The sequence below is a fragment of the Myotis nattereri genome, assembly GCF_964212035.1.
Source record: "Myotis nattereri genome assembly, chromosome: 1".
In the NCBI taxonomy this organism is placed as follows: Eukaryota; Metazoa; Chordata; class Mammalia; order Chiroptera; family Vespertilionidae; genus Myotis; species Myotis nattereri.
In genome coordinates this window covers 132,820,411-132,834,260 of record NC_138075.1, presented here as the reverse complement: position 1 = coordinate 132,834,260, position 13,850 = coordinate 132,820,411, and the positions used below count along the sequence as shown (strand labels likewise).

Below are 13,850 nucleotides of genomic sequence, written 5' to 3'. Positions count from 1 at the left end.
ATGGTCACTTAGCATATTCCCTCTTTATTAGATAGGATGTATCATCTATAATAATAAAAGGGTAATATGCTAAGTAGACTGGACATCTTCTGGACGTCCTTCCTGACCAAGCCAGGGCTGGAGGGAAGCCAGCCCAGGTCCCGGAGGGAAGCCGGAGCCAGCAGCTGGGGGAAGGAAGGCCTACTGTTGGACAAATTTCCATGCATCGGGCCTCTAGTCTATATATATAAAAGCCTAATATGCTAAGTGTCCGACCATTTGACCAGTCACTATGATGCACAGACCACCAGTGGACAGATGCTCCAACTGGCAGGTTAGCTTGCTGCTGGGGTCCAGCCGATCAGGACTGGGACTAGGCGGGCGAAATGAGCCAGACATGCCTGGAGCCCTCCCTCGGATCCCCCCCACCCCAATCTACTTGGCACCAGTGGGGTCCCTTAGCCTGGCTGCCCTCGTAATCCAGGACCCCTCAGGGGATGTTGGAGGCCTAATCCCCTCAGGCCAGGCCTCTAGTTTATTTAGAAAAAAAAAAAATTGAAGTCTACCTAAATAACCAATTAAGGGCTACGTCTCAAGCATAAACAAGTTGAATTTATTGAATTAACCTAAACTTGATTTTTGTGTCAAATTAACTAATAGGACCAAATATTTTTTTAACTAAAACATAGTCTCATAAAATTGAGAGAAGCTATTATTAAATAAGACACCAAAAGAGTTTTTCAAAGATTTATTGAAGCAGAAACAGATTGGTCAGATAACTTGTTGGAAAAAAGCAGTTTTAATGGTATTCAAAAATACTTCTTAAAAAGTATTCTAGCACAAGCCTTCTTCATAAACTAGGTTATGTTGTAAACTTTTTTTCTAATTCTCTTAGAAGTGTTGGTTCTTAAGAACTAGAGCTTATTCTTATTCCAAATCTATCTTGCGCTCCTGAAAAACTGCAGAAAGGCACTTGAAAGCTGTTTCTTTAAGATATGGATTTCCTTTTTATTCTTGCTGGTAATGTGTTGCAGCACTGAGTGCATGCAATATTCACTCCAGATCATCGTGATGCTGAGTTTCATTGATGACCTGTTAAAAAAAGATAAAATTCAAATAAAGTATAATACTACATGCCAAAGAGTAAATTACTCCATTAAGCATGACAAAGAAAAACCCTACTAATTATATGTAATTTATTGGGGAAGCTGGAAGGTTATATTGGTTCTGCATGACCAGGGTTACAGCTGGGGGGGTGCAGGGGGATAGATACTATGCAAACCGCTCTTCACCCATAAGCAAACTAAGTAGCCAATGGAATATCATGACTGAAAAACAACATCTTAAAAAGGCCTGTGTTTATGAGGAAGGATGCTGTAATAATTCTATGCAGCAAAGTTTAAAAACAACTATAACATATTTTAAGTTTGTGTGCAAGGGAAGATTATACGAGGATTACAATCACTTTGGACCATTTCTTTCCTGGCACAGAGCTGACATGAAAAGGACCTGATCACATGGCATGTTTGTGTTGTGTAAGAGGGCCTAGGAGTGTTCAGGGAAGGCGGTGTGTCCAGGATCACGACATTGGTAATCTAATGCAATAGTTCATAAAGCTAGTCTAGGAAGTGACTTAAGGAAGCTGTACTCCCATTTTAAATTAAGGAACATAGGAAAATCACTAATTGGAAGACTGTTATCTGCCTTTCACATCCAGGAGCCAAATACTTAGTTGGCTGTATATAGTGCTGGAAGAAGGGGCCAATTCTCCTTCTAGTTGGCACCAGTGAAACAGAAACCTCCCAAATCAGCTGGCTGTATCTGAGCTAGACTTATTGATTTAAAAGAAGATCAGCGCCTGAGATTACTCCAATTTTGATTTGAAGATACCAACCTGTCCATCTCTAGTTTCAACTGTCTTAATCAGAAGTGTCCTTTTTGAGTGGGTGTCCACCAGAGGGAGTGAATCCAGATTGGTTTCTGAATAAAAAAAAATGAGCCCAAATGAGTAAAAATTATTTTTTAGCAAGACAAGTAACCATTTTCCCCAAAGAATTACGGTTTTTGTTCACAACTGTTTAAAGCACTACTCCCAAAATAATTCTAAAGACCGTCACCTATTTTAAAACCCAGGCTGACAGCACTGGAGCGTCAGGATGAGATAAACTACTGCAGTGTATGCGCCAGCAGGGGCAAGTCAGCAGAGTTGGCACAGAAGGTAAGACAGTAGTTGGGTTTGAAAATAGGATGTTTTCTAGAACTTTCTCTGGTATAGCATTTTCCAAGTGTCATTTTTAAAATGAGTGCTTTATAAAGAGAACGGTTACAAGCTACTGAAATTACTCATAAGTAGCAATCAAATGCTTACCTCTCAGGTTCAGGGAAGCAAAAGTGGGAAGAGGCAGAGAAATCCTATGAAAGAGAAAAACAGTAAATGTTTGAAAAATAACTCGAACGACAAGGAATAAATTTATACACTTATAGTTTTCATCAAATAAGAAAATGTACTCATGTGTTTCGTGAGGGATTTGCTTCAGAAGCATTTACCCCTGATTGATCTCATTGGTACATTTAAACGTTTTACCCCAAGCATTTCCTGCGCAGGGTTCGTGAGCTGGAGGCCTTACAGAGTGGGGAAAGCATTGGCTTTCAGAGAATCATAGCTTCAAACCCCAGCTCTGCTACTGACTAGGGCGAGTTGCTCAATCTCTTTGAACCTAAGGTTCTTTATTGATAAAAAGTGGTAGGTAAACAGCCACCTTGAAGAAATGCTCGAAAGAGGGTATGAGATACAATATGTTAAGCGAGTGGCATACAACCGAGCAAATGGCAGCTGCTAATTCACAGGCACTCGACCTTGTCCCATACCTGCTCTCCTCGCCTTCCAGCAGCTTCCTGTAGGTGGCAATCTCAATGTCCAGGGCCATCTTAACGTTCAGCAGGTCTTGGTACTCCCGAAGGTGGCGAGCCATTTCTTCCTTCATGTTCTGGATCTCATCCTGCAGGCGGCCGATAGTGTCTTGGTAGTTAGCAGCTTCAACAGCAAAGTTCTCTTCCATCTCACGCATCTGGCGTTCCAGAGACTCGTTCTGCAGGAGGTGAGAAAGGCTTCCATGGTGACTCTCCAGAAAAACCCTGCTGTTCCCAGAACCATTCGCAGACCACTCGCAACCATTTCCCTCAGTGGCAAATGGCGAACACTTCGATGTTAGGTAAAGAATACAAGTACCAATTCCCTCCTTAATAGCAGTCATAACGTCAGCTAAAACTTACAGATCTCAAGTGCTTTTTGGATCTGTCTTAGCAACTCATTTTCTTTGGATGAAAATATCTATTTTTCTTGGTTGGGAGTTTTGTTCAGATGTCACTACGAGCTTGGTCAATTGAATGGGTCCAAATGGGCCATTTCCCCTCTTTTATTGTGTGTGATACTCACAGTTCCTTTAAGGGCATCCACTTCGCAGGTGAGGGACTGCACCTGTCTCCGGTACTCATTTGACTCCTGCTTCGCCTGGCGCAGGGCATCATTGTTCCGGTTAGCAGCCTCGGAGAGGTCAGCAAACTGTCAGGAAGGAAAGAGAAATGTAGATCACCCAGGCGACTCGATTCTAAGATTCTACTTTACCTGAGCAAATGAGAAAGCTTAAAGGTCGCAAACAAACAAAGGCATAACACAAACCGAACTTTCTATTTTAAGTTCAAATCTCAGTGTCTGCCAAACTATGTCTAAATTTCTGTTTCGGACCATTCATTTTGTTCATTAGATTCCACAAATAAGTGAGACCATGTGAGAATGACATACCTTGATGTGGGGTTGGGAGGCGAGGGGAAGGGGGGGATGGGAGAGATCTCTAATACTGTCAACAATAAAAAATATATTTAAAAATGAAAAGAATAATTACGTCTTGGAAACCAGAGAAAAAGTAATGGAATGCTGACGTTGATAGTTTCAAGTAGAAATTCATGCTATTACCCTCATTTTAAAAGTGTGGAGGTCAAGGGCGTGGTGTAGGGTTTACTCTGAAGTAGAATCAGAGGCGAGTCAAGGGAAGGGAGTCTGCTGTGGGCGGAGAGGCTGGAGCAACAAATACCCCTTGGCCTTGAAGTTAGGGCCTGCTTTCTGACTGGAGCTACAGGGCGTGAACACAGGGCATTTCTCTGTTCCATACCTTGGACTTGTACCACTCCTCAGCCTCCTGAAGGTTCTTGGCAGCTACGCTTTCGTACTGCTGCCGGACGTCGCGCAGGGCAGCGGTGAGGTCAGGCTTGGAGACATCCACATCGATCTGGACATGCTGCTCCTGAATCTGGGCCTGAAGCTCATGGATCTCCTAAGGAACAGCAAGAAGAACAGACAGCAGGTCAGCCGTGTGGAGGATGGGAACAGCTTCCCCCATGTTCGTTCGCGGAAAGCGACTCCACTTACCTCATCGTGGAGTTTCTTCAAAAAGGCAATCTCTTCTTGCAAGGATTCCACTTTACGCTCAAGGTCAAGACGTGCCAAAGAGGCATTGTCCACATCCTGTTTCAAAGAGGAAAGATGGGACATGAAGCATGCTAAAGTCTATGGCTTATCTAATTTATTCATTCTTATTAATCACATGAGCTTATTGTCTTCATCATAAAAATGGCGTTGACAAGCTCATGACTTTCGAATAACTTTATAAATCACCCAGTGCCAATATACTATGTTTTCTTATTAACAAATTTGAACTGGGACCTACTATGTTATATCAAGGTAGCTAATAGACAATTTAAAAATAAATAAATGTATGCCAACATGGTAAACTGTACTCCATGAATTGTTACTGAATCTACATTATACCAGTGAAGTGTTTTTCTTTAAATCTAGAAAAATCAATGCCACCGTATTAATATTATGGAATAACATCAAGACAGGTGTTCACCAGGTCTCATACTTTAATACATGAGTCCATACAAAACAGAAATTCCTGCGTCAGAAGTTTTAGTGTATACCTGAGCTCTTTTTTCCTCCACTCAAATCACCTAAAACATCATTATGATCCAAAGCAAATGTGTAGTCATTTGGCACTCAGGTTACAAGGCTAGATTTATACTCCAATTTAGGATGGGCAAAAGCAAAGATGCAGGATAGGCTAATCAGGAAAGAAATGTAACTCTGAACTGTATTTGCTTTGCTTTCTCTGCTGGACCTTCTTTTCCTGAAACTGGCCCTCCCCCTCCCCCACCATCTCCTCCTATAAGGGTGTGTCCATCCTTTTCACTTAGCACCGTGCCTGTCAATTCAGTTGCTTAGCTTGTTTCAGAATGACTCGTCAAAAGGCTTACCTATAATGAAACTACTGTCTGTGTAGAATTCTTGCTGCTCTGGCTCTTCGCTGAGTTTTCACCATTTGTTAACTGCTACATTTCAAATCAGAATATATCATTTTGCAACTCAGATTTTATTTCCCCTCAAGGGAATGCCATGAGGATTTTTATACCTCTTGTCTTATAAGCAATTCTATTTGCAGTACAGTTTATAGCCTTACATTCTTAAAATGTTGAGACACTTCTATCACCTTCATGAAAAGTGAATGAGGAATAGGTGATGATAAAAAAAAAAAATCAGGTTGGGGAAAAAAATTCTTTTTTGCTTGTTGTTAAAGCCTGAAAAATTATATAAAAGATAATTTTACTAGCCTCTATAAAAAAGTGCAACGTGACATTTCATTAAAGAGAATATGGGAAATGTTACCTGATCCCTGAATAGACCTTTTATACTAATATTGTTTTATATTAACTCGCTTCTCTGCAGGAAACTTTAACAGATGTAATGATCACACACCGATGTGTTTAAGTTAATTTGGCAAATGTATTTCTGCTTCAAATGTTATTCTAGACTTTGCATGTCAGAGTGCTTTTATACCCAATCCCAATAAGTGTTCAGGAGAATAAAACTGTGCTGGGAACTCTTCCTGCTTTTGGATTTCAATTTTAAGTTAAAAAATTCTTTTACGTCCATCTTAATTTGGAGGAAAAATAAACACCCTTTAATTAAACTTCCATTCTTCAGCTTTAGGGTTAATTTTTATTTATGAAGAGAATACTAAGGACCCAACAATACAAGGAATCAATAAAAAATAAAAAAAAAAGGCCTTTCCAAACGTGAGGCATGACTGTAGCTTTAAGGACTTTTCACATCACATACTTCACAAGTCTGGGCCAGATATTAGATAACGGATGTTAGCAAATACTTGTGTCCAATGAGAACTGTGCTTACATCATTACATATTCAATAAGAATGTAGCCTGTTGCAAAGCTTCTCCTAGGAACACAAAGACTCCTATTATTTCTCTTCAGAACCACCACACTAGCCAGAAGGTCTCTTTCTACATTCCATAGGGCAGCCCAGAGAAACCATTAATACCTTCCAGCCAGGGCACAGATGGCTCCTTTTCACCCTTACTAGATCACAAAATAGTTGTGCCTAGCGGTACTTCCATCTAACTTTACTGCCACAATAGAACCTAAAACTTGTTGGCTTAATGCCAGTTTAACTAAAGTTTCTTATGCTCCAACACGGTTACATTTTTAACTACAGGGCAGAATTGCGATTTCTGTGGCCTTGTAAAGTTAGCTAACTTAGCAAACTGCAATCTAACTCAACTTGTAACTGTTCGAAATCAGAATATCTATGTGTTCCAAAATTGAAACGGCAAAAAAAAAATTTTTTGTAAGAAATTTGGAAACGAAGTAAAAATTTAAAGACTTTCTTTATGTCCTAAGGGACGGTTTAAGTCCTCCAAGGGTTTTTATCCGGAGAGGCACCAATCTGACCTTTCTGCCACTAGGGGGCCTTGCGCACAGACGTGTGAAGTTTTGCATTATTTAGACTTGGGGTAATTAACTTTTAGAATTGCCCGCGGCCGTGGGTTCGGGGTGGGGGTGGGGGGGTCCGGTAGTTGCGAGTGGAAGAGGATTTACAAACCTGTCGGAAAGACTGGAGGGTGCCCTCGGCTTCCTCTCTCTGAAGCATCTCCTCCTGCAACCTGAAACAGTTGCACATTAACCAAAGGGGAACCGGGAAACCGCGAGGGGCGGGGCGGCCACACCCAACCACCGCGTCGCGGCTCCGCCAGACAAAAGTTGGTGCGCCACCTCCGCGGGCTGCCAGCGAGCGACTGCGGGGTGAGAACGGCCGTTCTCCGCAGGTTTAGCGGGACTTGGACCGCGGCGTGGCTAAGCAATCACGGGCGCCGCACGGACCTGCCAGTAGAATGCCGCCCCTCCACCCCCGAGAAGCCCGGGCAGCCCTTTGTTTCTCTTGCTGCACAGCCATCCCTTCCTCCCACCTCCGCCCAGGGCTGGCCGCCCGCCAGGGAACTCCAAAAGTTTGGAGATGTCACGCTCATAGTTTGCAAGGGCCATCCACTAGAAAGTGGTAGTTTCAAGAAATCTGTAACTTGAAAAGAGCGCTCTTAGGCAATGAGGGGGAGGGGGAGAGGGGAAACGCTACTTGCAACTGCTGGGCTCTGGGTGGGGCTGCGCCTCCGCAAGCACAGCTCCGTTCCCGGCCGCCCCCCACCCCCACCTCCCTCAGCCGCTGCGGACAACATCCCCCAGGGTGTGGCAGCCCCTGCGGGTGGAAGGAGCGTTCCCACCTCCCTCCCTCCCGCCCTCGGCCCCGCGTGGGCGCAGCCTTACTTCTCCCGCAGCCGCATTAGGTCCTCGGCCAGGTTGTCGCGCTCCACCTCGACGCGGGCCTTGTCGTTGGTGACCTGGTCCACCTGCCGGCGTAGCTCCCGCATCTCTTCCTCGTAGAGGTCGCCCAGGCGCGACTTGCCCTGGCCCTTGAGCTGCTCGAGCTCGGCCAGCAGGATCTTGTTCTGCTGCTCCAGGAAGCGCACCTTGTCGATGTAGTTGGCGAAGCGGTCATTCAGCTCCTGCAGCTCCACCTTCTCGTTGGTGCGGGTATTCTTGAACTCGGTATTGATGGCGTCGGCCAACGAGAAGTCTATGGAGTCCTGCAGCAGCCGCATACTGGGCGCGCTGCTCCGCAGGCGCGTGGCCGAGGAGCGCGTGGCGTACACGCCGCCCGGGGACGAGGAGTAGACGCTGCGGCTGGTGCTGGGGCGCAGCGAGCTGCCCAGGCTGTAGGCGCGAGTGGACGAGGTCACAAAGCTCCGGCTGGAGCTCGGCCGAATGCCGGTGCCGGGGCCGCCGAACATCCTGCGGTAGGAGGACGAGGACACGGACCTGCTGGACATGGCTGCGGAGGGTACGGTGAGCTGGGCGGCGTGGACGGCTCCGGGCGGAGAGGCGAACGAGGGCGCGGTGGACGTGGGCGGTGGGAGCGCTGCTGCGTCTCTGGCGCGGGGACCCTGGAGCGAGAGTAGCAGAGGATCCGACCCCGCCCAGGGCGCAGTTTTTATAACCTGTTACCTTCCCTCCCACTACCGTCCCAGCCAATGGGGACCCGGCAAGTAGCGGGAAGGGTGGGCAGGGGTTTGGGGCGGGGGTTCCCTGGAGCCTTCCTCCTGTTAGCTCTGCTCCTCGGAACTAAGCACAGTCCCGTTACTTCTTGGCTGGACTAGGACTTTTGGGGGCTTTCCTGATGATGGCCCGAGCGAGCTCCGCTCACCCCTGGGCTGAAAAAGGCGGCGGCGTCCAGTGGTGGGGGAGCGCACCCAGAACCGGATCAAAGGGGTCCTGAGCACCGCGCCAGATAGGCGTGGGAGGAGGCGCGCGGGTGGGAGGGGCACGCGGCCAGCGGGCAGCTGTCGCGGGCTGGGAGCGGGCGAGTGGGTGGGGAGACCCCGAGCAAAGGAGCAGGAAGAGGGGAGGAAGGTTCCAGCGCATCGGAAGGCGCTGAGAAAGAAACAAAGAGCGCCTGAGATTGGAGCGCGAGGCGGTGGGCGCACAGCCCAGGGCGCAGTCAGAGCTCGGCCCCGCGCAGCCGTGTGCACCGTGCGATTCGAAAGGGGTACAGCTTGGGCCCGCATATTTTTTCACCCTCTGGTTTTGGGGTTGCTGTTCAGAGACCTACAGGCGAGGTTCGGCTTTGGACCTCTGGAGCGGCTGGGCGGCGGCCGAACAGCTCAGGGACATCCGGGTGGGGCCACTGAGTCACTGGCTGTGAGTCACCGCGCCCTTTGCCCGCCGAGATTGCGGGCTCCTAGCGGTTTTTGTGAACCGTTAGACGGGACTGACTCAGAGCTCCCCGGGGCCCGCGCGCAGTTTGTCCCAAAGTTTTACCCAACTTTAAGCTGGGCCTCAGATTTCTTGTGTGCAGTTCGCCTGTAGCGGAGACTAGAGCGCCTCGAAGTTCTCAAGAACTCGCCAAAGCCCGATTTTACTCCAACGTGCGGATTTCTCCTTAGCAAGAAATTTCTGCAGACCCTCCATAGGCGTCCCTAAAGGGTTTTTCTTGCCAAGTTCCCTCCCATCCTTCCTTCCGGCCTCCTTTCATCCTCCCCGCACCCCCGCCCTCTTCACCCCCCCCCCCACCCCCAACCCGTGGAACCACACCCGACTTTGAACACCATCTGAAAGTTCTGGGTGAAAGAGGAAACTCAAAATCCAGTTTCAAAGTCAAATTAAGTGATCACTGTTTTGTGTTCGTGTGTGTTCGTGTGTGTGTGTTCGTGTGTGTGTGTGTGTGTGTGTGTGCGCACGCACACTCCAGTGAGAGTCATTAAAGGTATAACCTGCGCCAATTATGGAAAAAATTAGGTGTTGCTTTAAAACTCCAATTTGATTCATAAATGGCAATTATATAGCGCAAATGCCAGAATGTTTTCTGGTAATAGATTTATGCGTTCATTGCAGTTCAGCAATGCACACTGCAGGATTCTGGTGACTCCGCTGGAAAATACCACAGGTCATTCTGGCCTGTTTTTCAGAATTCATGCAGATAAAACTGCAGAGCAACAAACTTTTGGTCCAGGGCACCAAGGCAGTGTTCAGATTCCACCCTCCCGCCACCAAAACCTTCCTAGGTGAATCGCTCAGGGGCTATTATTGCAGTGTTAGTAACATGCAGAACCGAATGCTTACCTTTAAAGAGAGGTGAAGACAGCTACGGCAAGCCAGACTTTGTTATTTAGGTAGTAATTTAAAAATCTCAGGGTTTTTTTTTTTATTATTAATGTTTAGAGGACTTGAGGAGTACTGAGCTCCAAAACCTCTGTGAAGATGGAAACAGCTTGATACTATAGTGAACAGATGGGGTGGGGGGGAGTAAAATTCTTTCCTCCGTTTTTTTTTTTTGGGGGGGGGGGATGGGGTACTGAAGGTTACCTGGCATTTAAAAAAAAGTAGTTTAGAATCAAAAGGAGGGTTTATTCTAGCTTCTTTGTACAAACCTCTTTGAGGCAATATTTTTGTTTACCTCATTTCAGTTAGTTCTGGCTGATGGCGCGTCAAGGTCGAGCTGCAGGACCCTTTGCTGCACAGCTCTCCTGCTGTGGGTTGTTTTTTTTTTTTAATTCTCTCAGTCTCTGGAGGCTGTGGGTCCCTCCCAAGGAGCATTCCTTGGGCTCTGTGCCCTGGCAGACTAGCTGTGCTCCATGTTATCATCTTGCTCTCTGAGAGCCCTTTATTCAAGCCCAGCAAATGTCACCATTGTGAGTGTGCCTGGAACCCTTAGGATGAGAAAAGCCATCTCAATCTGGGGGAAGACCTTCCTCCCACCTAAAATGCCGATCCCAGGGCAATGCTATCAGGACGCTTGCTGACTGACTCACTATGGAAAATGAGGGCAAGGCTGTGGTGTGGTGTGGCAGTGTGCTCTGCTGGTGACCACAGCAAATTCCTCAGGACTGTGGTGACTTCCTCGGGGATGACTCCGGCCCTCCTCATCATCTCAGGGATTCCTTCTCTTTTCAAAACTGTGCCCACTCTGTGTCCTCAGGACTGTGCCTTGCTCACTTGCTGTTGTAGCTCAGGCTGCTGTAACAAAACACCACAGACTGGGTGGCTTAGACAACAGACACTTATTTTTCACAGTTCTGGAGGCAGGAAGTTTAAGATCAAGGTGCAAGGCAGATTTGCTGTCTGATGAGGACCTGCTTCCTGGTTGCCAGGCGGCCGCCTTCAGATGGAAGAGAGAGCAAGCAAGCTCTGTTCTCTCCCTTTTCTTATAAGGACATTTATCCCATCGTGGGGGCTCTACCATCCACATCTAAACCCATGTACCGCCCAAAGGCCCCACCTCCAAATACCATCACTCTGGAGATTAGGTCTCCAGCCTATGAATTTGGAAGGAGAAGAGGAACACAAACATTCATTCCCTAGCACTTGCCATATAGCACACACATGCGCATGCAGACACACACAGACACACACACAGATAGGCAATGTTCCATGTGTCTTTGCTATTAGACATTGCCATAGCTTGGGGTCGACTGTAGAGTATAGAAGAATGAAGGTTACAAAAGCTCTTTTACTCATTTATGTAGAGTGTATGAGCCTTTTGAAAAAATTTAATTCCCTCCCAAGGTAAATTATACAGTGCCTAGCACAGTGCCGGAGCCATGGGTGATAGCCACCGCTGAGGGAAATCACTCTCTCTGAACTAACATCCTTGAGTATCACAACTAATCCTGCTGTACCTGCAACACGGGTTCTTACTTACCTTTTGGGAGTACACAGTATGTAGATACAGCTTTCTCGGTGTATTTAGTTTTTGATTTGCTGTGAAAAGCTATCTCGGGAGTGTTTTTAAATTCTGGACTGGGAAACTGCTTCAAACACTGCGCGATGCAAGTTGTGTATAAATAAGGACACAGCGGTACAGTTTGTAAGCCAGACATAAACATGGCCAAATCTAAAGCACTAACAGTGATTTTGGAATTTGCAAGCTCGGGTGATGTCAGTTGAATTGGGTGATTTGAGCTGACGGACCAGCCATCCATGTGGAGAGGAGCTTAGTGGCGGCTTTAGGAGAGCTGGCTGGCAGGTGGCCACCCCAAGAGGACAGCTTCCGGCAGGACCGCCTGGATGGAATGTAACGAAAGAGAAGATGGGTTAAATGAGGAGGCGAAAGGCATGGCAAAACCTAAAAGGCCCTGGTAATAAACATAATCATCAGTACTATGGTAAATGCTTTGATTCTTGTGCCTACTGGAACTTAACTTAATTGCTCTCATAGGATACTGCAAGATAGATTTGATCATTCATTTTGCAGATGAGAAGTCTGAGATGCAGGCTATCAATTTGCTCATGGTCGTATAACTAGTAGGAGAAGGAGGGAGGAGGCAAGAATTTGAATTGAGGCCTTTCTGACTCCAAACATACTTGCCTCTTTGGCCCAACGATAACATTTTACTTACTGTCAACCAACTCAATTCATAAATATTATTCAGGGCCCTACCGTGTTCCAGGAACTGAAAAGACAGGAGAACTCGCAGATTCTGTTGTGAAGGAGCAGATTCCTAGAGGAGCTCGGCAGGTCCTTAGAATACCATGTGTACGTTATTCAGATGATGTAGCAGTGATAAGAAGGGAGTTTGGTTTTCACCTGCACCCTAAATCCTTACTTTGAGAGTTAAACATTCTCACCTAGATTCCTTTCCGTTTCTTCAGAGGCAGCATATCCAAAATTGGATGTAGCTCATCCCACACCCTAAAACCCACCAACCACAGCTATTTCCCCTCCCAACTTCCCTGTCTATTCAGGGCAGCACAGCAAACTCACAAGATTGGAAACTTTCACCATCATTGCCACTTCCTTACTTGGGGATCTTAGACCAATGGGTGCCCTACCCCATTACTTCCTGTATCCTCTCCTGCTGTTGCTGTCACTTATCCAAGCCTTTATACCTCATCCTGCAACACTGTAACTGGCTTCCCTCCCTCTGTGCTCTCCTTACCCCCGCCAGTGTGTCTGTCTTCAAGCCACAACCCCCTTTTCTTAAAAAAAAAAAAAGATATTTTTATTGATTTCTGTGAGGAAGGGAAAGGGAGAGAGAGTTAGAAACATCAATGATGAGAGAGAATCATTGATTGACTGCCTCCTGCACGCTCCCTACTGGGGACCAAGCCCGCAACCCGGGCACCAGAATCAAACCCGGGGCCCTTCAGTTCACAGGCCGATACTCTATCCACTGAGCCACACCACCATCCCCTTTTCTTAATAACTGCATCGTCAGATCCCCTGGAGATCCGAAGTGAACCACTCATCCCCTCATTAAGCTCCCTGAGGGCAGGTTTTTCTCTCTCTTTTGTTCACTATCCTATTTTCAGTGCCTAGAGAGAAACCTGATACATTGTTTTTAATGTAGGGACTGATGCAGGAGTAGTCAGAGAGGAAGGGAGGGAGGGAAGGAAAGAGGGAGGGAAGGAGGGAGAAAGGGAGGGAGGCGACTAATATTTTCTAGTGCTTATTATGTTCAAGCATTGTGCTAGTTACTTTACATGTGACTTCATTTCGTCTTTACAGGCTATTATGATCCGCAAATTTTATTAACTTACTCAAAACACATTTATTGAATATTGACACATGCCAGTCACTCTGCTAGACACTGGGAAAGATCAACAAGGCAGGCTTAACGCATGCACTCCTGGAATGTGTGGCTCAGAGACCATACTCAAGTAAAAGAACAAAGTAGCTACAATTTGCAATAAAGATGATGAAGGAACCAGAGACTTTGCTGCAGCTGGAGGCTGAAGAGCATAGCTCAACTGTGGCCTTTGAAAGCCGTGCTAGGTATCACGTCCATCCTTATTGCCACTGCTGCCCACCAGACAGCAATTTCAGGGGGGCCCTACGCTTCTCTCTGCTCCACGAACACACCACATTTTCCCCGCCTCAGGTCCTTCCTCACATTCTATTCAACAGGTAGGTGTTTCCCGTTTTCTGCACTGCCTGCCATGCTTCTCAGTATGTGCACTTTGCATGCCTCTGG

The 13,850-nt window shown here is 46.7% G+C and overlaps 1 protein-coding gene across 1 annotated transcript; it reads right to left on the bottom strand.

Annotated features, from left to right (window-relative positions):
- Positions 1-712: 712 nt before the first annotated feature.
- On the bottom strand, positions 713-8,349 carry VIM (vimentin). Its single transcript, XM_081087939.1, has 9 exons — positions 7,648-8,349; positions 6,932-6,992; positions 4,406-4,501; positions 4,149-4,310; positions 3,416-3,541; positions 2,848-3,068; positions 2,348-2,391; positions 1,874-1,959; positions 713-1,071 (listed from the first exon to the last, which is right to left on the bottom strand). Exons 1-9 carry the CDS (start codon positions 8,208-8,210, stop codon positions 1,033-1,035), a joined length of 1,398 nt encoding a protein of 465 aa, XP_080944065.1. The 5' UTR covers positions 8,211-8,349; the 3' UTR covers positions 713-1,032.
- Between the last annotated feature and the right edge of the window lie 5,501 nt (positions 8,350-13,850).